General features: G+C 40.8%; 1 protein-coding gene across 1 annotated transcript in view; it reads right to left on the bottom strand.

The window, feature by feature from the left end:
* Window positions 1–1,482: 1,482 nt before the first annotated feature.
* Window positions 1,483–25,289, bottom strand: part of polr1a (RNA polymerase I subunit A) — a 39,393-nt gene continuing 15,586 nt past the window's right edge. Inside the window, exons 17-34 of the mRNA XM_084132430.1 lie at window positions 24,266–24,348; window positions 21,578–21,736; window positions 21,389–21,487; window positions 20,209–20,361; window positions 18,082–18,164; window positions 17,837–18,002; window positions 17,018–17,239; window positions 15,616–15,830; window positions 13,106–13,273; window positions 12,767–12,902; window positions 9,631–9,791; window positions 9,393–9,546; window positions 8,066–8,173; window positions 6,359–6,607; window positions 4,342–4,542; window positions 3,920–4,037; window positions 2,786–2,950; window positions 1,483–1,677 (exon numbers count right to left, since the gene is read on the bottom strand). Coding sequence (XP_083988556.1) covers window positions 1,571–1,677; window positions 2,786–2,950; window positions 3,920–4,037; window positions 4,342–4,542; window positions 6,359–6,607; window positions 8,066–8,173; window positions 9,393–9,546; window positions 9,631–9,791; window positions 12,767–12,902; window positions 13,106–13,273; window positions 15,616–15,830; window positions 17,018–17,239; window positions 17,837–18,002; window positions 18,082–18,164; window positions 20,209–20,361; window positions 21,389–21,487; window positions 21,578–21,736; window positions 24,266–24,348 — 2,747 coding nt within the window. The 3' untranslated portion in view covers window positions 1,483–1,570. The remainder of the gene's footprint in view (window positions 1,678–2,785; window positions 2,951–3,919; window positions 4,038–4,341; window positions 4,543–6,358; window positions 6,608–8,065; window positions 8,174–9,392; window positions 9,547–9,630; window positions 9,792–12,766; window positions 12,903–13,105; window positions 13,274–15,615; window positions 15,831–17,017; window positions 17,240–17,836; window positions 18,003–18,081; window positions 18,165–20,208; window positions 20,362–21,388; window positions 21,488–21,577; window positions 21,737–24,265; window positions 24,349–25,289) is intronic.

Below are 25,289 nucleotides of genomic sequence, written 5' to 3'. Positions count from 1 at the left end.
TGGATATATTCTGTTGTAAAACAACAGGTGCGTCTCTATACTGGAGCATGAACTCACTTACAAGTATAAAGCTGTACCTGTATTTTTAGTGGCCTGTGTTTCAAAAGATTTGGAGTAAATAGTCTATTTCACCTCTCCATATGTGAGTGAACAGAACTGAACCGAGTGATTCAGTCCGAGTCGTGAACCGATTCAGATTCATTCATGAACGTGGGAACGGTATTTCTGTATTTCTAAGCAGTATTACAATCACCTCAGTATTTATGTCTTTTATTCTTTATTTTCGTATCTCATTTAGGTTTTAACAATGTCATAAAAGCTATGTACATGTTTAGGATTTCATTTTATTCAGTACAACCCAATTGTTAGCATTAATACAGAACAGAACAGAGGAATATATGTCGAAGAATAAAGCTGTGATTTATGAAATGTAAACGGGAAATATTTTCTAGTTCTATTACAATGTCATTGAAATCTTACTTGTTATTTTTGAATTAGGGATATTTTGAATTGGGGATATTTAATTTTATTCTATCAATCAATAAATTCCACTAGAAACAAACCTTGTATTATTTTATTTTAATTTAATACTGTGAAGCTGCTTTGATACAATCTGTATTGTGAAAAGCGCTATACAAATATACTTAAAAAAAATAATAAAAAAAAAATTAAAAACGGTTTACAGAAAGTTTTTGTTTTTTAATTGTTGTGGGTGGGTTCCATATACTTTTATTATAATTAATAAATCTTTAAACTGACTTTAAGTGGTTTTAATAAAAAAATATATTACACTGAAAAATAGTAAATAGTAACCATTGACGACAGATAAAAAACTATTATAACAAAAGTATAACTTTACAAAAATCAAACAAAATAAATATAACGAGACATTTTCTAGTTCTGTGGTCAAAATGTAATTGAAATCTCACTTGTTATTTATGAATTCAAAAACGTGGATATTTTTTTTGTTTTTTTTGTTGTGGGTTCCATATACTTTTATTATAATTAATAATCATGTTTAAACTGACCTTAACTGGTTTTAATAAAAAAATAAATAAAAAACAATCACACTAGGAAAAATAATAAATAGTAACCATCGCCAACAGATTAAACCTATTATAACAAAATTACTACTACAAAAATCAAACCTAATAAATATAACATGATAAATAAAAAAATGTAATTGCATTTCACATTTTCACAAACGAACACACTGTATACAGTAATCATAACATCAGCTTTGTGCTTCAGTAATGGACCTTTACTATCCAGTTAATTAAGCTTATAACGAGCTCCTTCTGAGCACAGAGTATGTGCGTTCTGCAAATGTAACTGGGGAAGTTGTAATTGTTTAGTTGATTTTTAAAAAAAATACATATCGGTGTGTCCTTTCACCCGTGTGGTATAGCTATGTGTTGACACAGCAAAATAAATGATGATGATAATAACAAAACAAAAAAATATGAATAAAATGGCAGGAAGTAAAAAGAAAAAGCATTTATTGATGATACAGAGAAAAGAGAGACACAGTTTGTCAGTCCATTTATTAACTCTAGAGCCGCTGAATCCTTCAGTCCCGGTTTAACGGCTGCTTCAGATCGAAGATGCCGGTTCCTCCTTTCACAACCTTTCCTGCGACCAGGCAAGCTGAGGGCGACCGCAGCTTATCAGAGGAGCCTGACAACACACAACACAATCACTACAGTGCTGAACAACAGGAGTATTACATCCAGAACCAGCACTGTGATGCATAACTCCTCCTCCTGGTCCTGATGATATATGGTCTACTGCAGGTTCTTGCACACAAACCTTTCATTTACAAAGAGCTTTTTGCACTTTAAAACACACTGCACATACTATACACTTTATTGTTTAATATACTAAGCAAACATACAAACATACTTTTTTTTCATCCTCTCTAAATTGTATTGAATTGTATATTTTTCACTACTGTTGAATGCCTGAGCCTCAACCAATGTATTTCAATGTACAAATTGTCTTTGACATTTGATTCAATTTCAACGTCAAATATAACGGGCCACAACTACGGCCTCATTACTGACCACAACACACACAGCCTTTGGCCTAAAGTGCTACCATTAAAGAGAAAGATGCCAGCATGGCTGAAGATCACTCTATAATAGGGGTGTAACAATATTCCATAGTATATTTCATAATTACTTAACCTAACCCAACCCATAAAAATACAAAATGGATAAAAATGTATTCATTATGTGAAACCCTAAAACTTAAAAGTCATCTAAACAGCAGCTGAAGCTTCACAGCTGAGAGAGAAGACTGTACCCAGAGTTCAAGCATTTATTTAAGACCTATTCAAACTCAAATTAAACATTTATTACACTATTTGAGAAATGAAAGTCTATTTACGGCCTTAAAATGATGAAAAGTGAATTTTTAGTCCCTGTATAAAAGTGACCCTGGATCACGTCACCAGTCTCGAGTCGCACGGGTATATTTGTGGCAATAGCCAACAATACATTGTATGGGTCAAAATAATACACTTTTCTTTTATGCCAAAAATCATTAGGATATTAAGTAAAGATCATGTTCCATGAAGATATTTTGTACATTTCCTACCGTAAATATATAAAACATTTATTGTTGTGAGTGAATGCAGCACTATCGCCAACATAAATGAACAACTTTAAAGGAGATTTTCTCAATGTTTAGATTTTTGCACCCTCAGATTCCAGATGTTCGAGGGTTCGACTGGGACACAGACAGACAGACAGACACACAGACAGACAGACACACACACACATACCCAGCATGGTGGCCTGCTTGAGGAACCTGTAGGAGGACTCGAAGGTCATCTGCTGTAGTGGAGAGCTGCTAGAGCGGATGGTGAAGCGGTTCAGTGGCTGGTACACTCCCTCGAAACACATGTACTCGGCCACCAAAGACAGGTGCCGCGGGTCCACCTCGATCCCTGAGGACAAACACACACACATTCAATATGTGCACAATATGGAGAGGATCACTCACTCACTCACTCACTGACTGACTCACTGACTGACTGACTCACTGACTGACTCACTCACTGACTCACTCACTCACTGACTCACTCACTGACTCACTCACTGACTGACTCACTGACTGACTCACTCACTGACTCACTCACTCACTGACTCACTCACTGACTCACTCACTGACTGACTCACTGACTGACTGACTGACTGACTCACTGACTGACTGACTCACTCACTCACTCACTGACTCACTGACTGACTGACTGACTGACTGACTGACTGACTGACTCACTCACTAACTCACTGACTGACTCACTCACTGACTGACTCACTCACTGACTCACTCACTGACTCACTCACTGACTCACTCACTCACTGACTCACTCACTCACTGACTCACTCACTAACTCACTGACTCACTCACTCACTCACTCACTCACTCACTCACTGACTCACTGACTCACTCACTCACTGACTCACTCACTCACTGACTCACTCACTCACTGACTCACTCACTCACTGACTCACTCACTGACTCACTCACTGACTCACTCACTCACTCACTGACTGACTCACTCACTCACTCACTCACTGACTGACTCACTCACTCACTCACTGACTCACTCACTGACTGACTGACTGACTCACTCACTCACTCACTGACTGACTCACTCACTCACTCACTGACTCACTCACTCACTGACTGACTGACTCACTCACTCACTGACTCACTCACTGACTCACTCACTCACTGACTCACTCACTGACTCACTCACTGACTCACTGACTGACTCACTCACTCACTGACTTGACTCACTCACTCACTCACTCACTCACTCACACACTCACTCACACACTCACTCACACACTCACTCACACACTCACTCACACACTCACACACTCACACACTCACACACAGGCTTTATTACCATAGACAGCGAACACATCTTTGATCTCCTTCTCGATGACTCGCAGGGCCACCTCGATGCCGTATGTGTTGGCTATAGCATGAACCTCGTTGGAGTATAACCGGTTCAAGTCCAGGATCTAGAACGACAGAACGGGTCGCATTACATGCCATTACGGCACTAGAACATACACACCGCAGTGCACTGCCACTCACAAGATTGGGGTCGGTGAGATTTCTAATGTTTTTAAAGGAAGTCTCTTCTGCTCACCAAGGCGCCATTTATTTGATTAAAAATACAGAAAAATAATAATACTAATATTGTGAAACATTATCTTGAAGGACTCTAAGGACTTCTGACCGGCAGTGTATACTGGAGTAGTGTGTGCAATAACAGTGAACAGACACAGAGAGTGTGAGATGTGCTGCTGGTGAGAGCCTCACGTCCGCATGATTGAACATCTCGTGTAAGTTGATGCCCTCAGTGTTCAGCACCAGCTCTTTGCTGCCCTCCTTCGTGGTGACCTCACTCAGCAAGCAGCGCGAGATGCCCTTGGTCTCCATGATGACGGCGCTGTGGGCCTGCTGGGACACCACTGACGTCAGGTCGAAGTGCACCTTACTGACCGGCAGCACCAGGGTCAGCTGAGACACACACACACACACACACACACACACACAAGACAATCTCAGCTCGATGCACACCGATATACACACACTGACAACTCTGCTCTGGTCCCATTCATGACCAACATGAGTCTGGCTGACACTAGATCATGTTTGTAGACAAACTTTAAGTTGACTTTAAAAAAAAAGCCTAGCCAGAAAGTTTTAAAAGCTTGAAGTTTGAAGGTTTTCAGTTTGTAATAGTTTTAAGTTTTAGTTTAGTAGTTTTGAAAGCCAGATAGATAGATGGATATAGAGAGATTAGAAATATTAGATAGGTAGATATCTGGATTAGTTTAGATAGATAGATAGATAGATAGATAGATAGATAGATAGATATTAGAAAGAATAAATATTAGATAGAAATAGTACACAGAAGCAGTGGTTAAAGTGGGATTTGGCAGGTATTGATTTGACATATTGAGTATTGTGGTATAGCAATACTTTTCGGGACAAGAGTGTCACTGTGGCACCAACTATCACAATATTTGTTTACTTGATATTTTAATGGTTTTATTTTGGTCCATCTACACTGATATGATGATGATGATACTAAGTTAATAATTGCTGAACACCACAATATGGAACACAAGCATGTTTTTCACAATGTAAATTCAGATGTAAATTTAGATTTCTCGGACCTGCATATGTGCAATTTAAGACTTTTGAAGGCCAAAAAATGGATAAGAAATAGCTTTAAAACCATGTCAGTGGGTATTAGATTATATGTCAATACCTGCATCTTTCTTTTTCTCTCAGTCTCCTTATCCTGCACTCCTTCTTCCCCTCCTAAAGCTGAACTTTGACTGATAGTATTTTCATTTTTGTCTGTGTCAGTGAAGAAAGTAAACATAGGCTCAACTGATATTTATATGTTTTTATGAATCATTTTCTGAGACAAGTTAATTTACTCAAGGCTACCAGGAAAGCTGTAGTCTGAGTTAGTGTTACCAATAGGAACTTTCTACAAGCTTTGGAATTTGAAGACGTCTGATTTTAAATATTAAAAGTAATTTTAAATAATACAGATTATAGGCTGTTTACTGCAGTTGGTGTAATTGGCAGATGTTTCATTAGGCATCGTGCGCTGTGGAAACGCGTCAAAGCATTCTCAGGTATATATATGCAGCATTAACACATGTAGGTGACTGAACGAATATTTCATGTCGATATACAATGGTCACATAATGTTAAAACTAATCCTGCTATTGATATCTTTGTAAGACTGCCGACCCTGTAGAACAGTGGCCAGGGAAAACAGATGTCCGGCGAATATCAAACCTAAAACTAACTTTACTGCGCTGAACCAGCGTGATCGCATTCACACATTAGTAATCGCTGACGTTCAGCGGGGAGGAAGGAAGGAATTTTTTCTGCATGCGTGAACTGGCGAAGATGCACTCAAGTCAGGAGAACCGTGACTGAGAACATAACGTCGGGAAGCGTATGTGTTTGTGATATTGCGTTTTGATTGGATGCAGAAGGACTCCTTCAGAAGGAGCAGTGGAGCTCCAGGCTGGCTGCAATTTGACGGTGCATGCGTAATTTTTTTTAACAATAGCCTACCATCACGCTATCATTGATATTAATGAATCTATTTATTTATTGATTTATCTGAGGTGCCGGACCGTCCCAGCCCACTTTAACCCCTGCGCAGAATGGCAGATTACTTCAGTCTAAAGGGCTTCTGAGTGTTCAATCTTGACCGTTACCATACCAAACAGAAAACTAGAGCACAATCCTACAGTGCCACCAGTGGCTTTTGTGCATCTCTGAAGAACACACACACACACACCTCACACCACAGCCCGTTCACGGTGTCGTATTTGTAGTCCTCCACAGCGGAGCTCAACTGAAGCACAGCGTTGATCCTCATGGTCTCCTCTGACTGTGGCTGTTCAGAGCTCTCAGCACCCGGGCCCTCGTCAGGAGATCCCGCCTCTTCCTGTGTGTGTGAGGTCACTTCCTGTTCGTCTTCGGCCACTTCCTGTTCCTGATCACTGCCCTGCTCGCCCTGCTCACCCTCCTCACTCTCATAGTCCACCTGAGGGTCACATCACACACAGCCAGTTATACACACTCTTGTGTCACACGTATACAGGGGCCTATGGCTTGTTTAAATATATATATTTAGCTAACTCTGATTTTGTATATGTACATTTCTGAAATGCATAACCTAGACAGTTTCCTCTGATAACGGATCACTCTAAATAGTAATGTGGACTCATGCACTTTCTGTAAAGCTGCTTTGACATGATGTGTGTTGTGAAAAGCACTATACAAATAAACGTGAATTGAAAATGGCTTGTTCAGTGTGGAAACTGCATAAAGATAGTCATAAAAATACGTTAGGTTCCACTGACTTGCATTCATACGCATGCGAATGCTGGAGACCGGAACACAAGCTCAAGCAAAAGAAGTTCAAAAGGTCAAGCTTGGTGAACTCTGACCTGTAAATTCACATCATCAAGTGGAGGGTAGACTGTATGCTTTTACTTTCTGGATTCATTATTATTTGTTATATGTTGAATTTATGTTTATAATAACGCAATATAACACATATCACAACCATTGTAGTGTCCGTAGAAATGTCACATGCTCAAAGTCATGTGACCGTAGCTTTATAGTATAACGTGTTACGTCACAGCATTTGGCCAGATTCACTCGGACATATGACACGATAAAGAACAGATGAACACAACTCCTGTTTCATGCCGACTCGCGTTATCATCATATCATATATCCACACACACACTCAGATAAGAGTGTTAGAGTGCCAAAATAAGAGTTCAAAGTCATTATAACAGAAATGTCTTACTATAGTGCTTCTCAAAGCAATAAGAATCTTACTTTTTCATCCCTTAGACATTGTTTTTGATTATTAAAATTTAATTAAAGCATTAAAACATAAATACAGAAAAAAATAACATGAAAAAACAACATTTACTGAAACAAAGCTGCAAAATTGTGCCATTTTACAGTCTTGATGTTGTGTTTGGGCTCTTTTTCAAAGTCTTGATGTTTCAGGCTCTACTAGAGCAGGTTTTCCTGCTTGAATGTTGATTATTTTCCTCATATTCTCCATTGTTGCGGCTCCTCTCTTCCCAGTCTGTCAGTAACGCTCTGTTTACTTCCTGTCTCTATGAAGCCCCTCCTTCTGAAAAGCACACTGCGCTCTGATTGGTTGGCTGGAGCAGTGTGTTGTGAATGGTCGAACGCTTCGAGTGTGTTTTGGAAATGTCCCGCCCCTTACCATAACCATCAGTTTAACACACTACTAACTAACTCAAGCAGGCCCCGCCCCTTTATTCTGCGCATTAATTATTATAATGAGTAATATTGTGGCGTGTTCGTTCCCGGAAGAAACTCAAGACTACAATGGAGGCGTTTCAGGAGTTCAGGAACACTGACACTGATATAGAGAAGAACTCAAACAGCAACATCACACACTAAACAGATGAACATGGACAAAAGCAGAGCAGAAATAAGGGAATTTTAATACCTCCTCTTCCTGCTTCTCTTTTCTCCTGGAATCCGTAGCATCAGCATCACCTTCATTCGCCACGTCATCCACAATCATGTTGTTTTCTGCATCCTCATTGCCTTCATCCTGTGGAGAAGTCAGGCATGAGACGGTCATTATCCCATTATTACACGGTGGAATACTTGATTCTGATTGGTCGATCGCTCCATCCAGCGATGTGATATTCCCAGATAACAACAGAAACACCGGCTCATCCGGGTCACTGGAGTCATCAGCTATACGCTCGCTAGGAACGGGTTTTGCTTGTGGAAGTTTTGCATTTGGTGAGCAAATAAAATATTAAAACTCAGTCGAATCAAATATTCTGTGTACAGTTATTTAATTATGCCATCCAGTATCGTGGACTCGCTCTTGTTTCACACAAACGCTGCCGCCATTTTGTGACTATTGCTTTGTACACTGTTGGATTATGAGATACAAACAGGTATGATTTTAAAACGGTTTAATCTGAAATCAATATCTCTTATCTCCATAATTATTAATGTGTTGAAATTAATAAGTGGTGTGACTGTATACCGTATCTCTTAAATGTCTAGTTTGATCTCGCCGCTGAAACTGCTCTCTCCGCGAGCTTGCGTTTAAACACCTGATAGAATATTTCAACTCAGATCAATATTTTGTGTTTAATGATTTACTTATGTGGCAAGTAGCCGTGTAATAAGCGGGATAATGAACATCCAGCCGTTGTTATCTCAGAATAAACCCCTTCAGGTGTGTGTGTGATCTCAGAATAAACCCCTTCAGGTGTGTGTGTGTGATCTCAGAATAAACCCCTTCAGGTGTGTGTGTGTGATCTCAGAATAAACCCCTTCAGGTGTGTGTGTGTGATCTCAGAATAAACCCCTTCAGGTGTGTGTGTGTGATCTCAGAATAAACCCCTTCAGGTGTGTGTGTGATCTCAGAATAAACCCCTTCAGGTGTGTGTGTGTGATCTCAGAATAAACCCCTTCAGGTGTGTGTGTGATCTCAGAATAAACCCCTTCAGGTGTGTGTGTGTGATCTCAGAATAAACCCCTTCAGGTGTGTGTGTGTGATCTCAGAATAAACCCCCTTCAGGTTGATGAAGACCTGATCCTGATCACCCTGTCGGGTTTATTGTGAGATCACTCACACACACACACACCCCTGAAGGTGTTTATTCTGAGATCACTCACACACACACACACACACCTGAAGGGAGTTTAATATGAGATAACAACCGTTTTTGTTAAAAAGTGATAAAATGGTATCGTGAATCGCATCGTTAGTCGAGTGAACATTTACATCTCTAATCGTGAGTGTGTACCTCTCGGGCCGCGACTCCACCGGCTCCTCCATCTCCTCCTCCTCCATCTCCTCCTTCTCCATCGCCCGCCGTGGCTCTGCGCGTGTCCACCATACTGATCGCCGCCAGTTTAACGCTCAGCTTCTTAATGGCCTCCAGAAACAGCCGGAAGAATCTGAAACACACACACACACACATGAGCCGGTGAGGCGCCTGGGAATCAGGTTAGCAGAAGCAGGACACTGGGCGTCAGGCACACCTGTGCTCCATGAAGCGGAGGATCTCGTCCGGGGTCAGCAGCTTGTCCTGCTGGTAGCGCTCCGGGGGCAGGAACTGGAACGTCAGCTTGAAGACTCGAAATTTGTCGCCTCGTTTCTTCAGCATGCGGAAGGTTTCCACCACGTCCACCTTGTGAAGCACCTGTGGAGATCGAGAGCACATCACGCCAGGTCACACGGTTTCAGCAACTCTCCCGACTTATCACATGACAGGGCTCGTCCAGATACTGTACAATAAAACTTTAAGCACTACTTTTTGGTAGGAATACAATCAGAGATCTCATTTATCAAAGGTCATCTTTCAAATTCTAGAAAAGTTAAATAGATTAATGAACTAATAAAAAAAAAAGGGTGCAAATAAAGTGCAGCACATGCAATGACTGAGGTAACTTTAACCACTGAAAGGATACTATGACAAAGATATGTCTTCATTCAAACTGATTATTTCTCCCCTGAATACATGATGAATATAAACTGTATCATATACGTGGACATTTATGAGCAATATCACACTCATAGCAATAATAATTTCACGTATATTGTCTTTTAATAATTCAAGCACTTTTCATAAATATGCCTGTTTTCAAGGGTTTTCCAGGACTAACATTTCAGAAAGCCAAATTCAAGCACTTTTATGTCGAACCGTAAGACTTCTGCTCATCTTTGAAACACAAATGAAGATATTTTAATGAACCCTGAGAGGTTTCTGTCCCTCCACTGAAAGTCCAAGAAAGGAAGGCATTCAAAGAGTTGAGCAGATTAATCAGTCTTCTGAAGAGAAGCGAGTGCTTTAAATGAAGAACAGACTTAATTGAGGCTTTTATTCACACACAAGTACGGCCAGTGGAAACTTGTGCTCGCTTACCGTGCGAGAATCAAAGAGCTTTTACTTCTCGACTCATATGGATTATTTTTACAATGACTTTATTAACTTTTTAAAGCTTGACAGTTGCATGACGTTTAATGAAGGGACAGAAAGCTCTGGGGTTTCATTAAAGACATCCTCATTTGTGCTTTGAAGATGACATGAGTGTGAGGGAACGATGACGATGACTCATTTAAGGTGCCATATTTGAACACACATGACCATTACACGGCACGTCAATTTTTCCATCATATTTTTTTTCCAGGCACATTTGATCAATTTAACCATCAAGAATCCATTTTTTAGTCTCTGAGGCCCTGACACCTTGCTCTTCTGGAGACTCCAGGTTGCAGTTCTGGAAAACGGTGGTGCTGGAGACTAAAGGGTTCCTGATGGTTTCACACTTAATTCTTCACCTTAATTCTTCATTCTTTAGCACTTAACATGTGTCTTTTCTTCTCCACCTGTTTTTGTCTGACCCTGATGACCCAGTGAGCATTTCACTGTCCAATGGTCATGCCTTAACTGCAATCTCTAGTATTGCATCCTTGTCTTGGGCATTTAATAATTTTGGACTTTTCAGTCTGAGTTAAAGGAACACTTCGACTTTTTGGGACTTTAGCTTATTTACAGTATCCCCCAGAGTTAGATAAGTCCATACATCCCTTTTTCATCTCTGTGCGTGCTATAAGTCTGTTTGACGCACCCACCACTAGCCTAGCTTAGCACAAAGACTGGATGTAAATGGCTACAGCTAGCATACTAATCCCAATAAGTGACAAAATAACGCCAACATTTTCCTATTTACATGTTGTGATTTGTATAGTCACAGTGTGTACAAATAACAAGGTCATATGAGACACAGCCATTTTTTAAACGTTTAAATACTGGGAACTATATTCTCAGAAGGCGAAGCACTGCTACTTGGGCGGAGTGATGAGCGCAGCACCCGAGAAGCGCCGTTCCGTCAACAAAACCAACGTGACTAACTAGCTAGTAGCGAACGTGATCCGTGATCATGGCTGACTTTGAGGAACTGTCAGAGGATTTTTATTTGGTATCAAACCAAGATCCAGAACCATATCGTTTTGAGGCAGAATACACAGACGAGGAGTTACAAACTTTGGAAGCTGATACACAAGATGCCGAACAGACTGAGGTCGAGGGGAGAATCAGAACGGGAGTAGTCTACTATTTCACAAACAAGGTCACTGTTTCTCAGAAAGGAAAAAAAAAAGGAAATGTTTCATGGTCCGTGTGGCAAATTCCATTTTTTCAAAATAGTCGTCCTCATTGAAATGTTCTGAGCAAACGCGATAGTCCTTGATGATGTTTACAGGTGTGTTTGGATCTACATCCAGAGCAAGTAGCCATTGATTCATCAGGTCAGCGTTTTTGGTTGGAATTCTATGAAACATCATGGCATTACCTGGTCTCCCCTGTTTATTGTCGCAGCTCTTCACAATACAGCGAACACCCATGATTGTAAACTTTGCATTTACTATCTAGTAATTGCTGACTCTATTACTCCAACTCTGAGCGAACTCTCTGCTCCTCACCACGGCGCTTCTCGGGTGCTGCGCTCATCACTCCGCCCAAGTAGCAGTGCTTCGCCTTCTGAGAAAATAGTTCCCAGTATTTAAACGTTTAAAAAATGGCTGTGTCTCATATGACCTTGTTATTTGTACACACTGTGACTATACAAATCACAACATGTAAATAGGAAAATGTTGGCATTATTTTGTCACTTATTGGGATTAGTATGCTAGCTGTAGCCATTTACATCCAGTCTTTGTGCTAAGCTAGGCTAGCGGTGGGTGCGTCAGACAGAGTTACGGCACGCACGGAGATGAAAAAGGGATGTATGGACTTATCTAACTCTGGGGGATACGGTGAATAAGCTAAAGTCCCAAAAAGTCGAACTGTTCCTTTAAATCTCTTTTTTGGCTTATTTTATCTGTAAAAGAAAACTTGCCTGATAATTCTGCACACCTGAATATAAGGTGTTTTTAATTTCAGCCTTCATGAACAACTATATCTCACTTATAAATGAATCAATACAAAATTAATAGCAGTTATTAAGATTAATGTGGTTTGGAATTGATAAAATATGCCTGGGAAAAAAACAAATCAGAAAATCAACGTGCCTAATAATTCTGCACGCAGTGTAGATTTGAGATCTACAGCGAAGGGGAAACCCTCCTCGAATAACACAGCATATAGAGGAGTGACGGTGAACAGGCCGTGCCCACCTCTGATAAACACACGCGTGTTAACTTCTTCCGCAGTGTCTTCACACGCTTCAGGGCTTTCTTGTTGGCCAGAACGGGGATGCTCATCATGGGGGTCTTGATGTTGGGGCTGGCAATCAAGAGTATTTCTCTTAATCTGTGGAAGATGATTTCACGTTAACACTTCGCTCTATAGCATACTGGCACTGAATCAAAATCAAGCAGTTCAAACACCAGTCTGGAATAAAAGAGAACTAAATGTATATGTTGAAAAAAACAAAACAAAACAAACATAAAAAAACATTGGTCCTGAATGTGTTCATGTAGAGTTGTGTGATTTCCCTGTCAGTGAGGTCTGACCTGGGAATGCCGAGCGTGACGTTCATCTCGCCCCTGCCGGCGAAGTGGAAGGTGTTGAGGGTCATCTGTGTGGAGGGCTCCCCGATGCTCTGAGCCGCCAGCAGACCCACCGCCTCCCCGGGGTCACAGAGCGCCCGCTGCCACTTCAGCTGCAGGAGGGGCCTGAGTCTGACACACACACACACACACACACCCGGACAGACACACACACGCACACACCCGGACAGACACACACACGCACACACGCACACACCCGGACAGACACACACATGCACAGACACACACACACACACACACGCACACACACAAACACACGCACACAAAAACAAAAAGGCGGGATTAGCTGAGGTGACATGACGCTAACAGACGGCAGACAAACGGCTAGTAGACGACATCAGAGCAATCCACCTGTCACTCAAGTGGCCACGCCCTTAATTATTCAGGCTTAATATAATTTAAACGGATGAGTTATAAATAATATTCACCCCCTAATAATAATAAAAGGCAAAATTAGCTTTATAGACCAAAACCACTTTTAGCTCCAGGCTGTAAACATGTTTGTTTCTGCTGTAAAGTTGTGCATTTTAACATGGGGGTTTATGGGATTGAGTCTCTTCTGCAGCCGGTCTCTAGTGGCCAGAGGATGAACTGCAGGTTAAAGGGATACTCCACCTCTGGAAAGATGAATGTGTATTTAAAATAGGTCATTTATGTAGAAGAAATGTGAAGAAATTTTTGAATTTGGAGCTTTCTAGACTGAGAAAAGCCAGAAAATGTTTTTTTGGCTCATGTGGATGAAAGACAACAACTCCCAGAATGCACTTGCTTCGCTGCCCTAGGAGGCCACTCCCAAGCCACGCCTACCGGTTAGAGAGCAGTTGTAAACAAATAAAGCTAAGCTAAGTTACTAGTAGTCTCCGTGAGTTTGCCCGGGTTTTTGAGATCGCATATCGCACAAAATGTCCGGGATTCGGCTTTTGCGTTCTACAGTCGCCATTCATCATGTTTACTGTGGCGAGCAGGACGAGGCTGACGGCCGCGGGAGAACGGCACGAGGGTGGTGGCGTCATTACTGAGACGCACCGGTCTCGCATCTCTCACGGAGGAGCGGGAATTTTCCTAGCAATGGTAAAACGCACATCAACCGATCACTTGTTTAGCGTTCATGTAAACACGACATTCAGATTCACCAATCGGAATGAATTCAGTTAGATTGAAACAAAAGGTGTGCATGTAAACAATGAATGGCGACCGCAGAAAGCAAAAGCCGAATCCCGGACATTTTGGACGATCTCGACGGCCGGACATGCAGGTTTCTGCCGGTGAAATCAAACGCACTGGCACTGATCTGTGATTGGTCTGTTAGCGCATTAGGTCCAACCCCCTATGGGCGGGTTTGAAAGGGTGGGAACTAGTGCTTGTAGTCTCAACAGAAATCCCCCCCTCTTACACTTCCTCCGACAATGACGCAAAATGACGATTTTTGCATCATTGTAGGAGGAAGTGTAAGAGGTAAATACGGATTTCTCCCGTCTCAGGGGAAAATTAGAAAATGTTGCACAACCATTCAATAGTATGACTGGGTTTCTAACATTGCAAAGCTTAATGCAAATGGGTGGAGTGTTCCTTTAAGTCTCTTCCGTGTTGGTTTAAAGAGAGAGACGGGAAGGTTGCCGCTTGATAAAAACAAATAATCAAATTACAAGCAATAACACAAATACAACAGAACAAACACTGTTTTCCTCTGTTTCAGGGGAGTCTAACAGTAATGAACACGAATAATCAAATGCAAAATAGCACTGCATAGTCTTCACTGTATAAATTAAATATGGATGAATCCTTATTAAAGTTACAGAAGTTATTCAGTCGAGAGCAGTGAGTAGTTTGTTGTTTGATTAACATTAAACAAAAGCAGCAGGTTTATTAGGCTGCTGTCACTTTAAGAGCTGCACGGATCCAATATACTCATACACATGCTTATTATTTCTCAACTGTTTATGTTCACTTAAGACAATGTTTACTAGGGTACTTATCGTGTCTGACTGTCTGTTCAAACGCAAGAAGACGTGAAAGAGAGCTCTATCGAGCATCAGCATTCGCACGCTGTCTGAAGTCTGTCAGAGAAGGCTCACATCCGAGGCTTTCTGCCTTATGCAGTAAATCACGAACACCTGGAATAGTTAGAGGTGCACTGTGCAGAAATGTTCAGTAACAAATTTATGTGAGTTTTTTGACATGGACATTTTTGTCCACTATGGACCTATGTGTAACTTTTTTTAATTGACGCACAAGGGCTAATTATTTTAGTAACTTATTTAAATATATGGAAACTCCTAGTTTCTGTAACCCTGTCAGACAGTAAACCATCACAACAGATGTACCCTGGGAAACCTATTCACCAGCATCAGATGTTGTTGTGGACGATGGACTGACTCCAGTAGCTGTTCATATTCTAGAGTGGCCCTTTAATCCAGATTGTTTAATGTTGAACAATGAACATGAATTCTTACCTATCGGCGTCCACGGTTTCAGAAGACACCTGAAACTCCTGCTTGACGTTGAACTGATCCAGGTAGGACTCGACGATGGCCTCGAAGGTCTCGGACACGGAGCCGAAGCAGATGTCGGGCCGGTGAACAGCCAGACACGGGTCAGGGCAATGAGACGTCTTCTTCAAGTACCTCCTCCGGCCCGACTCGCCCAGAGCTCTCCACCTCTCCGTGAGCTAACACAAGACACAGCACTGTCATGCGCTTCGAAGTCACAGTGAAATCAAAATGCACAATTCTAGTTTTTTCATGGAATATCGCAGTGTTTATTCTAAATGATTTATCGGTGCACATCATCATTAGTGTTAATAATCTTGACTCAGAATAAGTTCCTCTTGCAGCATCTCTTCTCTGATGACGAGGGCGGAGCTATGACCTGTCACTCACATGAGATCAGCCAATGGCAAACCACCACCATCCAATCAATTCCCCAAAGACACAATCAAGCCCCGCCCACATCTGTTCTTGTTCCAGAAGCGTTTCAAGCGCAACTTCCTTTTCATGCCGACTTTAAAACCCTCATCCTTCCCTTGGGTCATTTTAACCCCAAACTTGAAATTGAGTGCTCAATAGAGGGGTCCTGGGCTTTTGTCGTACTTGAATACACAAAAACATTTAATGGATTCAAGGTGTTTTGTGGTTGAAATTTTAAAAAGTAACAAATCCTTCCCTTGGAAATTTGACCCCCCAAGGAATGAATGGAATGCTTCAGTCAATTGAGAATTTTTAGGTTTTTCTATGTGTAAACTAAAAATGCTAAAACTTTACCAAAAACTGATTTAAAAATGTCTACAGGTGTATCTGAATGCACTCTGAAGAAACTGACTTTAGGACCCAGAGGAACAGCTCATTTGCTCCATATAGAGCTATAAGGCCATCTAGTGGATACAGTCATGAATATCATGTTATATTATTTATTTTCCACAAGAGGTCGGCAAAGACACCAAATGTAAGATATTTTGAGCTGAGTTTAAAGGGTTATGAATGAAATTAAATTATTTTGAATTTAAGTTGAAAGAATGTGAGGAATGTGCTTAAATCACTATTTATTTATTATTTGTTGATCAAATCTAGTAATTTAAAGGTAAATAAAATATATACAAAATAAATAAATAAAAATCTCCCAAAAAATGTAATTAAAAAATAGAAAATATATAAAATAAAATAAGCTTTCTAGACACATTTTTTTTTAATTAAGTTTAGGGCTTCGGGTCATTTTGACACATGAGAGAAAAATGCATTCATAGTGCGAGGGAAGGACGAGGGTTAAACAAAACTGTGTTATTCTGGAAAGGTTTGATGAACTGAATCATCTTTCTAACCAGCATCTGTAAGCTAAAACTCAGCACAAAAGCTCCAGTACCTGTAAAGTGGCCGCCTCTCTCCCGTTGGCCAGATCCTGGGCCTCCATGTGAGACTTCAGCTTGCTCATCTTCTTCTGCGAGAAGAGCAGAAAGCCTCCGTCTCTGGGAGAAACACGCTCATGTTTGGCTTTCCATCTCTTAATGGCTTTAAAGTGATTATACGCTTCCTGTGGGTCCATTTTATCCAGGACTTCATCCAAGCACTTAGACTTCCTGATAACCTGGAAAATAATGCACTGTTAAACAGTGTTGTGTGCAACTCATTACAAGTAACTTGAGTACTTTTTTTCTAAGTTTTTACTTTTGTTACTAAGTAACTAGTAAAGTAATGCATTACTTCGATTTACAACAAAATATCTAAGTTTTGTTGTAAATTTGAAAAACATCTTTTTCAAATAAATAACACTTACACTGAGGAGGTTTTGTTTGTGTGTGTGTGTGTGTGTGTGAGAACATGATGGTTATCTTTAGTTCTATATTTTAGTACCTCTACTGTACTCTACTGTACTCTACAAGAGTAAACATGCATTTCCTTCAGCCTGAGGCTTCATTTCACTTTTGGTGTGAAAGGGCCTTAACATTTGCCAAAAATATAACTTTTTTTGTTGTTATTAAAAAACAAACAAGCAAGCCCAGCCCAGGTGAGGAAAAGTAACGCAAAAGTAATGTAATGCATTACTTTTCATAAAAAGTAACTAAGTAACAAAATGAGTTACTTTTTGGGGAGTAACGCATTATTTTAATGTATTACTTTTAAAAGAAACTTTCCCCAACGCTGCTGTTAAATGTAGTGCAGAAACATGTCTGTGTACGGTCACCTCGTAGTTGTCTTTGATGAAAGGGAACTGGCGCGGCTGTAGGAACTGGATCTTGGGGACGTCGAGCCCGTCTTCTCCGTAAAGAAACTGGACCACACTTCCATCACTGTCCCGCACAGTCATATCATACTGGACCACCAGGCCTTCCAGATGCTTGATCACACACCTGAAACACAGCAGCACTTCAGATCTGCCGACACAAGAGAGTGATGAAGCAGAAGCGGCTCAGTTAGACCCAGATCTACCTCTGCAGATAACCAGACCGACTGGTTTTGACCGCAGTGTCCACAAGTCCTTCACGACCAGCCATGCAATGGAAAAAGAACTCCTGAAAATAGAAAGAGAGACACCACTTACATTTTCTACACACAGTGACATGCAGAGATTTTCAGACGAAGCACACCGGGTTTCATTTCAATTGATCAAAGTTCGGCTGAGAAACAGCATCTAATCTGATTTTGGGTCAACATCACAATAACTTTTGGACGAAAAGGAATAGCACAACTCTGTTCAGTCATTTCTGTGTGGCTCGGTCCAGTGATCGACTGAGCCAATTTTAGTAAGAATTGTGCAAAATTTGTAGCAAAAAAACAAACAGATTATAATATATTTCATTGCAAGACACTGGTTCAACTGGTTTGGCCATGGGACCCACATTTCCCTGTGGTCATTAAGCTGCTACACATTTTTTATTTGGGAATTTGACGTAAAAAATAAATAAATAAAGGGGACAACAGGGCTAGAGGCGCACCGGGGTAAAATAAATATATTAAGAATCAAAATAAAAGTCTTGCATCAGAAAAACAGAATTACATTTGTTGTCGTTTCTTTGCCTGCACATTCCACGACCCAATGAAAAACGGTCTTGCGAAGGGGTCGTGGTGCGACCCACCGGTTGAGAAACACTGATGTAGGATATGATCAGCATGAGAAGAGTATTCTGGTGAACTATATTTCACTTTTCTAGATTAAAGGTTTTAAAAGTTACAACCATTTTAATAGTGAATTTTTTAACTGGTGGTGGCGCTATAGAGTCAGTCCTAGACACCCAAAAGTTGGTCAGATTATAACTCAATCCAAGCACTACAAGTGTGCCAATGTTCATTATTTTCCTCTGTCCCGTTAATAGGGCTGCCACAGACGCCCATGGGGAGGAATGATACTCAAGTAAACTAACAATTCCCAGTGGCTTCGGTTCTTGACCCCTAACTAGGGATGAGGATGTTGAACAAACCCCTCTGAGCAACAGCGACTACTGACAAAACTGTGCATTCACAACTGTTATGTCCAGAGACGTAATATTATTATTGTCATGGTCCATCAGAAGAGATGTGTTCTTTAATGTGTTTTTCTGTGTTTCTTCCTCTGTTTCCCCTTTGGCTCCTCCAAACGATGTCATGAGCAGAGAAGAAACTCTCAGACTGGGAGAAACGTTCTTTTAATTTTTATTTTATTGTTGTGTCTCTTCAGTTTAACTGTGGAGGTTACTTTTATTCACCTTTATCAGGTCTTTTATTTGTTTTATTGTTGTTGCTGTTAAAGTCAGGTTTATCAGTTATCTTATTGGATGCTTGTTTTGTTAATGGCGCCTCTGTTTGCTCCTGTTCTGGGACCAGGAAGGAGATCGGGTACAATTCTGTCATTAATTCCCTTTTCTTTGGTAGTTTAGTCAGTTCCCCAGTTAGATTGCTTCTAGTTTGTTGTTTGGGCCTTGCCCTCTTCTGAAGCCATTGCTTCCCTTAAAGGAGAACTTGGTAACTTTTTTAACTTAATAAAACTGTCTAGAAATCATTTGGATGGTTACAACCTGTTCTGGTGATATTGGTGACTTTCCCCGCTTTCCCAGCGTTCCCAGGCAACTTTGGGACTACCGTCCCGGCAAGATAGAAATTGGAAGTCTCGTGAGAAGCGAGAACGAGCGCGAAACACAAATTGCTTTACGGCAATTCGACATAAACACACACGATCTATATCTATCTAATGATATCTATGAGATTACCCACCTCGGTAGACATAGCTCCACACGATACAGTTGGCTTGCTCCGATCAGAGGGAGGAGGCCGCCGCAAGTGAGTTTTTTACGACTGTGTTGTGAAATATACGCCCCCCCACAGCTGTAGGGGGAGCTCGTGGGGAAAACACGCGACAACAAAAGGGAAAATCAGCGAAGAAGTGAATAGAGTTCGCTAGAGTTGCCGAGTTCTGCTTTAAAGTTTATATTTCTATTATAGCTTGTCTTGTTCCATGAGCTCATAATAATAAAACACTTTACGATAATCAGTTTGCTTGTGGTGCTGTGGCAGGACTCGGATCAACGCTCTTAATTATCCGCCTTGACCCCTAGACTCATGCGGGACGCTGTCTGAACGCACCTGAGGTTTGATCCCTGTCAGGAATCTGCCGGTCACGAATCCTCCGGAGCGCGGCTGCGGTTCATAGGGCTGAAAGCAGGGCAGGGATTTCCCAGAAGGCATCAGTGGTGGCCGGCGGCCCTCCAGCTCAATCTGACCCAGTAAACAGGAGATCTGCACATACACAGGAACAAGGGTCAGGTGACGGTCACAACAACATCTGCTTTAACCAATCCCAGTCAGGGATCAAACAAGGCATCTGCAGAGTTCTCGCTGATCGCTGATTTGGCTGTTAAGTAATGTATCCACAATGACGTTGCAAATCGTCTTTTAGTGGTGAATGTATAGAAGCAATCTTGCGTTATCTGACCTGCTCCGATCAAAACATATAACACGATTATCAGCCGATCGATCAGAGCACCCGTGTGGTGTTCACTGACTGTGAACTGAGCCGAAGCACAACAATAATGATCTTAAAATATCTTCATCACATTATCAACAAGTTTGACAATCACATTATCACATCATGTTTTTCTGTCCCCAAATCTAAGGCCCCTTGAAATAATAAAGTCTTTTGTTATTCCACTTTTTATGATCTTTTTATGACTTTTTAAGGATGCGCAGGATGAACCGTGCAAAAGTGATAAAAAAGCTGCTGTGTTCAGAATATAGACTGTATAAACATAATGTTCGTAGTGTGTGTGACGTCACCCGTCGTGTTTCTGAAGAGTGTTTTTGAAGCCCACAGTGGGCGGAGCCGGCCGTCGCCATCTTGGATAACCGAAAATGTGCAGCGAGGCGGGATTAGCTGAGGTGACGCTAACAGGCAAACGGCTAGTAGTGACATCAGAGCAATCCACCTGTCACTCAAGTGGCCACGCCCTTAATTATGCAGAACTTTAAGGCTAAATATATATTAAATTGGATGAGTTATTAAAAATATTCACCCCCCTCACAGTTTTCATGAAGGGCAAAATTAGCTTTATAGACCAAAACCTCTTTTAGCTCCAGGCTGTAAACATGTTTTCTTCTGCTGTAAAGTTGGGCAGTTTAGCATGGGGGTTTATGGGATTGAGTCTCTTCTGCAGCCGGTCTCTAGTGGCCAGAGGAGGAACTGCAGGTTAAGTCACTTCCGTGTTGGACTGAAGAGAGAGACGGACGGCTGCCGCTTGGTTCAGGCCTGCGCTGTGGGAAACATCACCTGCATGGTGTTGACCGTCGAGCCCTTGGCCCCGGACTGCACCATCAGCTGGAGGTTGTTTTCTGGGAAGGAGCGATGGAGACCCAGTGGCATGCAAACCTGACGACCAGAGGAAACTCATTAAGACAGAGTGATCGAACTTCCACAGCGAGGAGGGTTTGAGACGAGCTCTGGATTATTCATGTGCACCTTGTTGATGTTGTTGTTCACTTGATTGACCTCCTCTTTGAACTTCAGGTCCACCATGTTGAAATCTCTCTGGTCTGTGTTGAGATGTGCGTCTTGCCAGCGCTCTCGGGCTTCAGCGTCTCCGGCGGACGCAGGCAGGTTAAACGCAGCCCGGAGAGCCTGAGTAAAACATGAGAGTCAACGAACATGAACTGACAATACTCCCTCATAATATACTGGATATCTTTAAACAGAGGATCATATTGGTTTAGTTAGAGGATCTTTGCCATGTTTGACACATCTGACACTTTATTCAGAAGTGTTTCATCATTTCTTCTTCAAACCAAAAATGTAAAAAGTATCTTTAAAGTCCCCCTGTGGTGAAAATCCAGCTTTTAATGTTGTTTATGTGTCTATGTGGTGTTTTTAATCTGCTTTAAGACAAACCATGTGTAAATTCATAAGTCGACAGCATTGCTGAGTATTTCCTCCTTAAAACTGCAGTGAACCAAAGACAGTCTCAAAAACACGCTTTGAAATCGCTGGTGTTTCTGACGTCACAAACTACCTTGTAACCAATCAGATCAACGTGTGATCGTCAACCAGTGGATCTCTGAGCTGAGTGAGTGAGTGGAGGCGGGGCTAATTTGCATATTCATAGAACCGCACATACTAAATGAGGCAAGAGTGTCGAGTTACATTCAAGATATTTTAAGGCATGAAATGTTTAAATATGTAATTTTGGTGATCAAAGATGAAGGGATAAAATGATTGATACATGGGGACTTTAAGAATACTGTTGGTATTGTCATCAGTGTAAGTGGTAAATGGTACAAAACTTGGTAAAGGTTTTGGCACTTGCTAAGTGAAAGTAAGACTGTCGGTCAGAAACGAGCGCACTGTAAATGAATGAGAGAGTTTCCTCTAGTGGAAGCGTTTGGTACTGCAGCCGAACACTCTCTCACTGAACGCTCATTCACTGAGACATCAGACGCACATCTGGAGCACCACTGGATTACATTCATGGCTTTCATTTTCAAGCAGATTTAGAGTAAAACATGATTTTGAAAATATATTTCATATAAAAATACCATTTTTCATAACAATAAATGTAAAATTCTGTAACTTTTAAGTTTAAGTTCACTTTTTTAACTTTTATTTTCACTTCAGCAATCATCTTCTAAGTGTTGTGTTTGAAAAGAGATCAAACTGAAGTTTGTGCTCTGAAGCATTCAAGATTTACAAGAGTTTAAGTTGGACATTTTATTTTCAGGTCTATGCTCATTTTGTATTTTATGTATTTTATAAATGTATAAATGTATTTTAAATACAGTGTAAATATAATTTAGCACCATAAAATCCCCTAAAAATACAAAATATGAAATAAAATGAAACATTATTGAACTTAAATATAGTACATACTAGGGGTGGAGCCGAACCCGAATACGGTATTCGGAAAGGCACAAATAATGTGTTTTTTACGAATACTTATTTCGAACAAATACTTTAAAAATATTTGTATTCGGGAACAAGAAAAACTTTATATCAAAAAGCTGCGTTTCCTCATGAGACATGGCGACCGGCGGTGCTGCTGAGGAGGAAAGAGCCACATATGGAAATATTTTGGATTAGGCTAATGTCACGTTGTCATAAGGGGTCGTTCACATAGCGCGTTTTTTGCATGTGCAGATTTCAAATGTAGGCGCGCGGCAAGCGCGCTTATAATAGAAGCGAGCGGCGCGTTCGTTTTTCCAGGTGCGCCTATGTCCATGTTTGCATAGCAACGACAGACGCCACGAGAGAGCAAGCGCTTGTGGAAAGGAGAAAGCGGTGCGAACTGCGCTCTCCATGATGACGAGGAAGTATCAGCAAAGAATTAATTAATTTCTATCCCTTGCATTAGCTTTAGATATATTTATGGAGATGAGAAATGAAATAAAAAGCCGTCATTAATATCAGTCCGTCAGAAAAGCAGTTCTAGGCTTATTCTTGGCTGGATAACTCTCGGTAATTTAGACAATAGGCTGTTGACAGAGTAACGTTAACATAGGTAATGGCTGTTATGTTATTTTCTTTTCAATGACGTTCCTTGTTACATGTTCATTGCTGGATTTATGGAAAAACATGAATCAATATTGCATATCCATAATTATTATAATGGATACAATTAAAGAGTACTTACACTATAACGTAAATTAGAAGTGTAACGCAAAAAAAATGGATTTTTACACCTATTTTGAATTTTACTCGAATACAAATACAAATACAAATACTTTTCCCCCCTCAACAAATACAAATACAGATACAAATACCGGCTGCTTTGCACACCCCTAGTACATACATCTCATTGAAAAATAAATAAAATAATCTGTAATTTTTCGAGCATCAGAGGGTTAACAGTCTCTTGTCTCCACCTACTGGTGTAACTGATACAATCTTCATTGTTACTTTCATAAGATGAAAAGACTGTTTATGAAGCGGTTTCATATCTATACATGACAATCTCTGGATCAGAACACAGATCTGAACGTCCCTGTGATCAAAGGCTTAATAGACATAAGAGCCGAATCGCTGTCATTTAAGAATAAGATTGTGTGGGTGTTTGAATCAAGATTGTGATCTTTTAACGATTAATAGTGCACCTCTAGCACAAGCGTAATGATTTTCAGACAGTCACACAGTTCTGACGGTAATGATAGAGCGATATACCTTGGAGCCGCATGAGACTGACTTCTGGATAATTTTCCTTCTTTGTTTGTTGGCTCCATCTTTGACAAGAATGTCCTCCACACCTGTCAGAAGCAAATGAGAGTTAAACACAGATCCTCATTCTGAGTGTTGAGCGAGTTGGCAGTGCCTTGTCAAAAGTACCGACTTCGGTACCAGGTCGACACTGAAATGTAAAAAATGAGCCGCTTTGAGCGCTGTTGAGCGGACTCGTAAACACCTCTGATTGGCCGTTGTTCACGAGCTCATCAGATATGTCTGTGATTGGCTACAATGATCAGCGCTTCAAAAACGTTGTAAATAGACATCCATGAGGCTCTTCAGCAAGCGCTTACACACACACACACACACACACGTGAGCGTTTGAAAGCAAGCGTCTATCAGCGGACCGGTCCTGCTAGTGCTCTCAAAACACTCTCAAACGCTCCCGTGCGCTGATCATTGTAGCCAATCACAGACATATCCGATGAGCTCGTGAACACAACGGCCAATCAGAGGTGTTTATGATTCTGCTCAGCGCTAGGGCTGGGCAAAAAAAAAAGATTTCCCGATTAATCGTTTTTTAAAATGTGGTCGATTCAAAATCGATTCTCAAAGGCCACGAATCGATTTTTTTCCATTTTTTTAATTTATCACCCAAAAGCCAGTATTAGTTTTCCTCCTCTGTTCACAGGCTTGTAGACTCCATGTTACACTAATGCTGGGAGATTATATGTGTGTTTAATCTTAAACATAAATTAACCTGATCGTGTTTGATCGAGGCGTGCGACTGTTCTCACTCGTCCAGTTTCCAGCATCAGTTTTTCCTCTAGCATTAAAATCCTGTCTAATCATCGCATGCTTCTGAAATATAGAGTTGTGTTCTGTGTTAATGTACCCAAGAGTACCTAAAATAAAAAGAGTTTAATATACAGGTTTGTGGCTCTTCATTTCTTTTGATTAATTAACCACTTGTAAACTCATGTTCACTGTTCTTATTTATAAATATAGGATTTGTATTAAATCT

Source organism: Abramis brama, assembly GCF_963993115.1.
Source record: "Abramis brama genome assembly, chromosome: 13".
NCBI classification, from domain to species: domain Eukaryota; kingdom Metazoa; phylum Chordata; class Actinopteri; order Cypriniformes; family Leuciscidae; genus Abramis; species Abramis brama.
The sequence above is the reverse complement of the archived record's forward strand: the minus strand, read 5'-3'. Positions and strand labels throughout refer to the sequence as shown.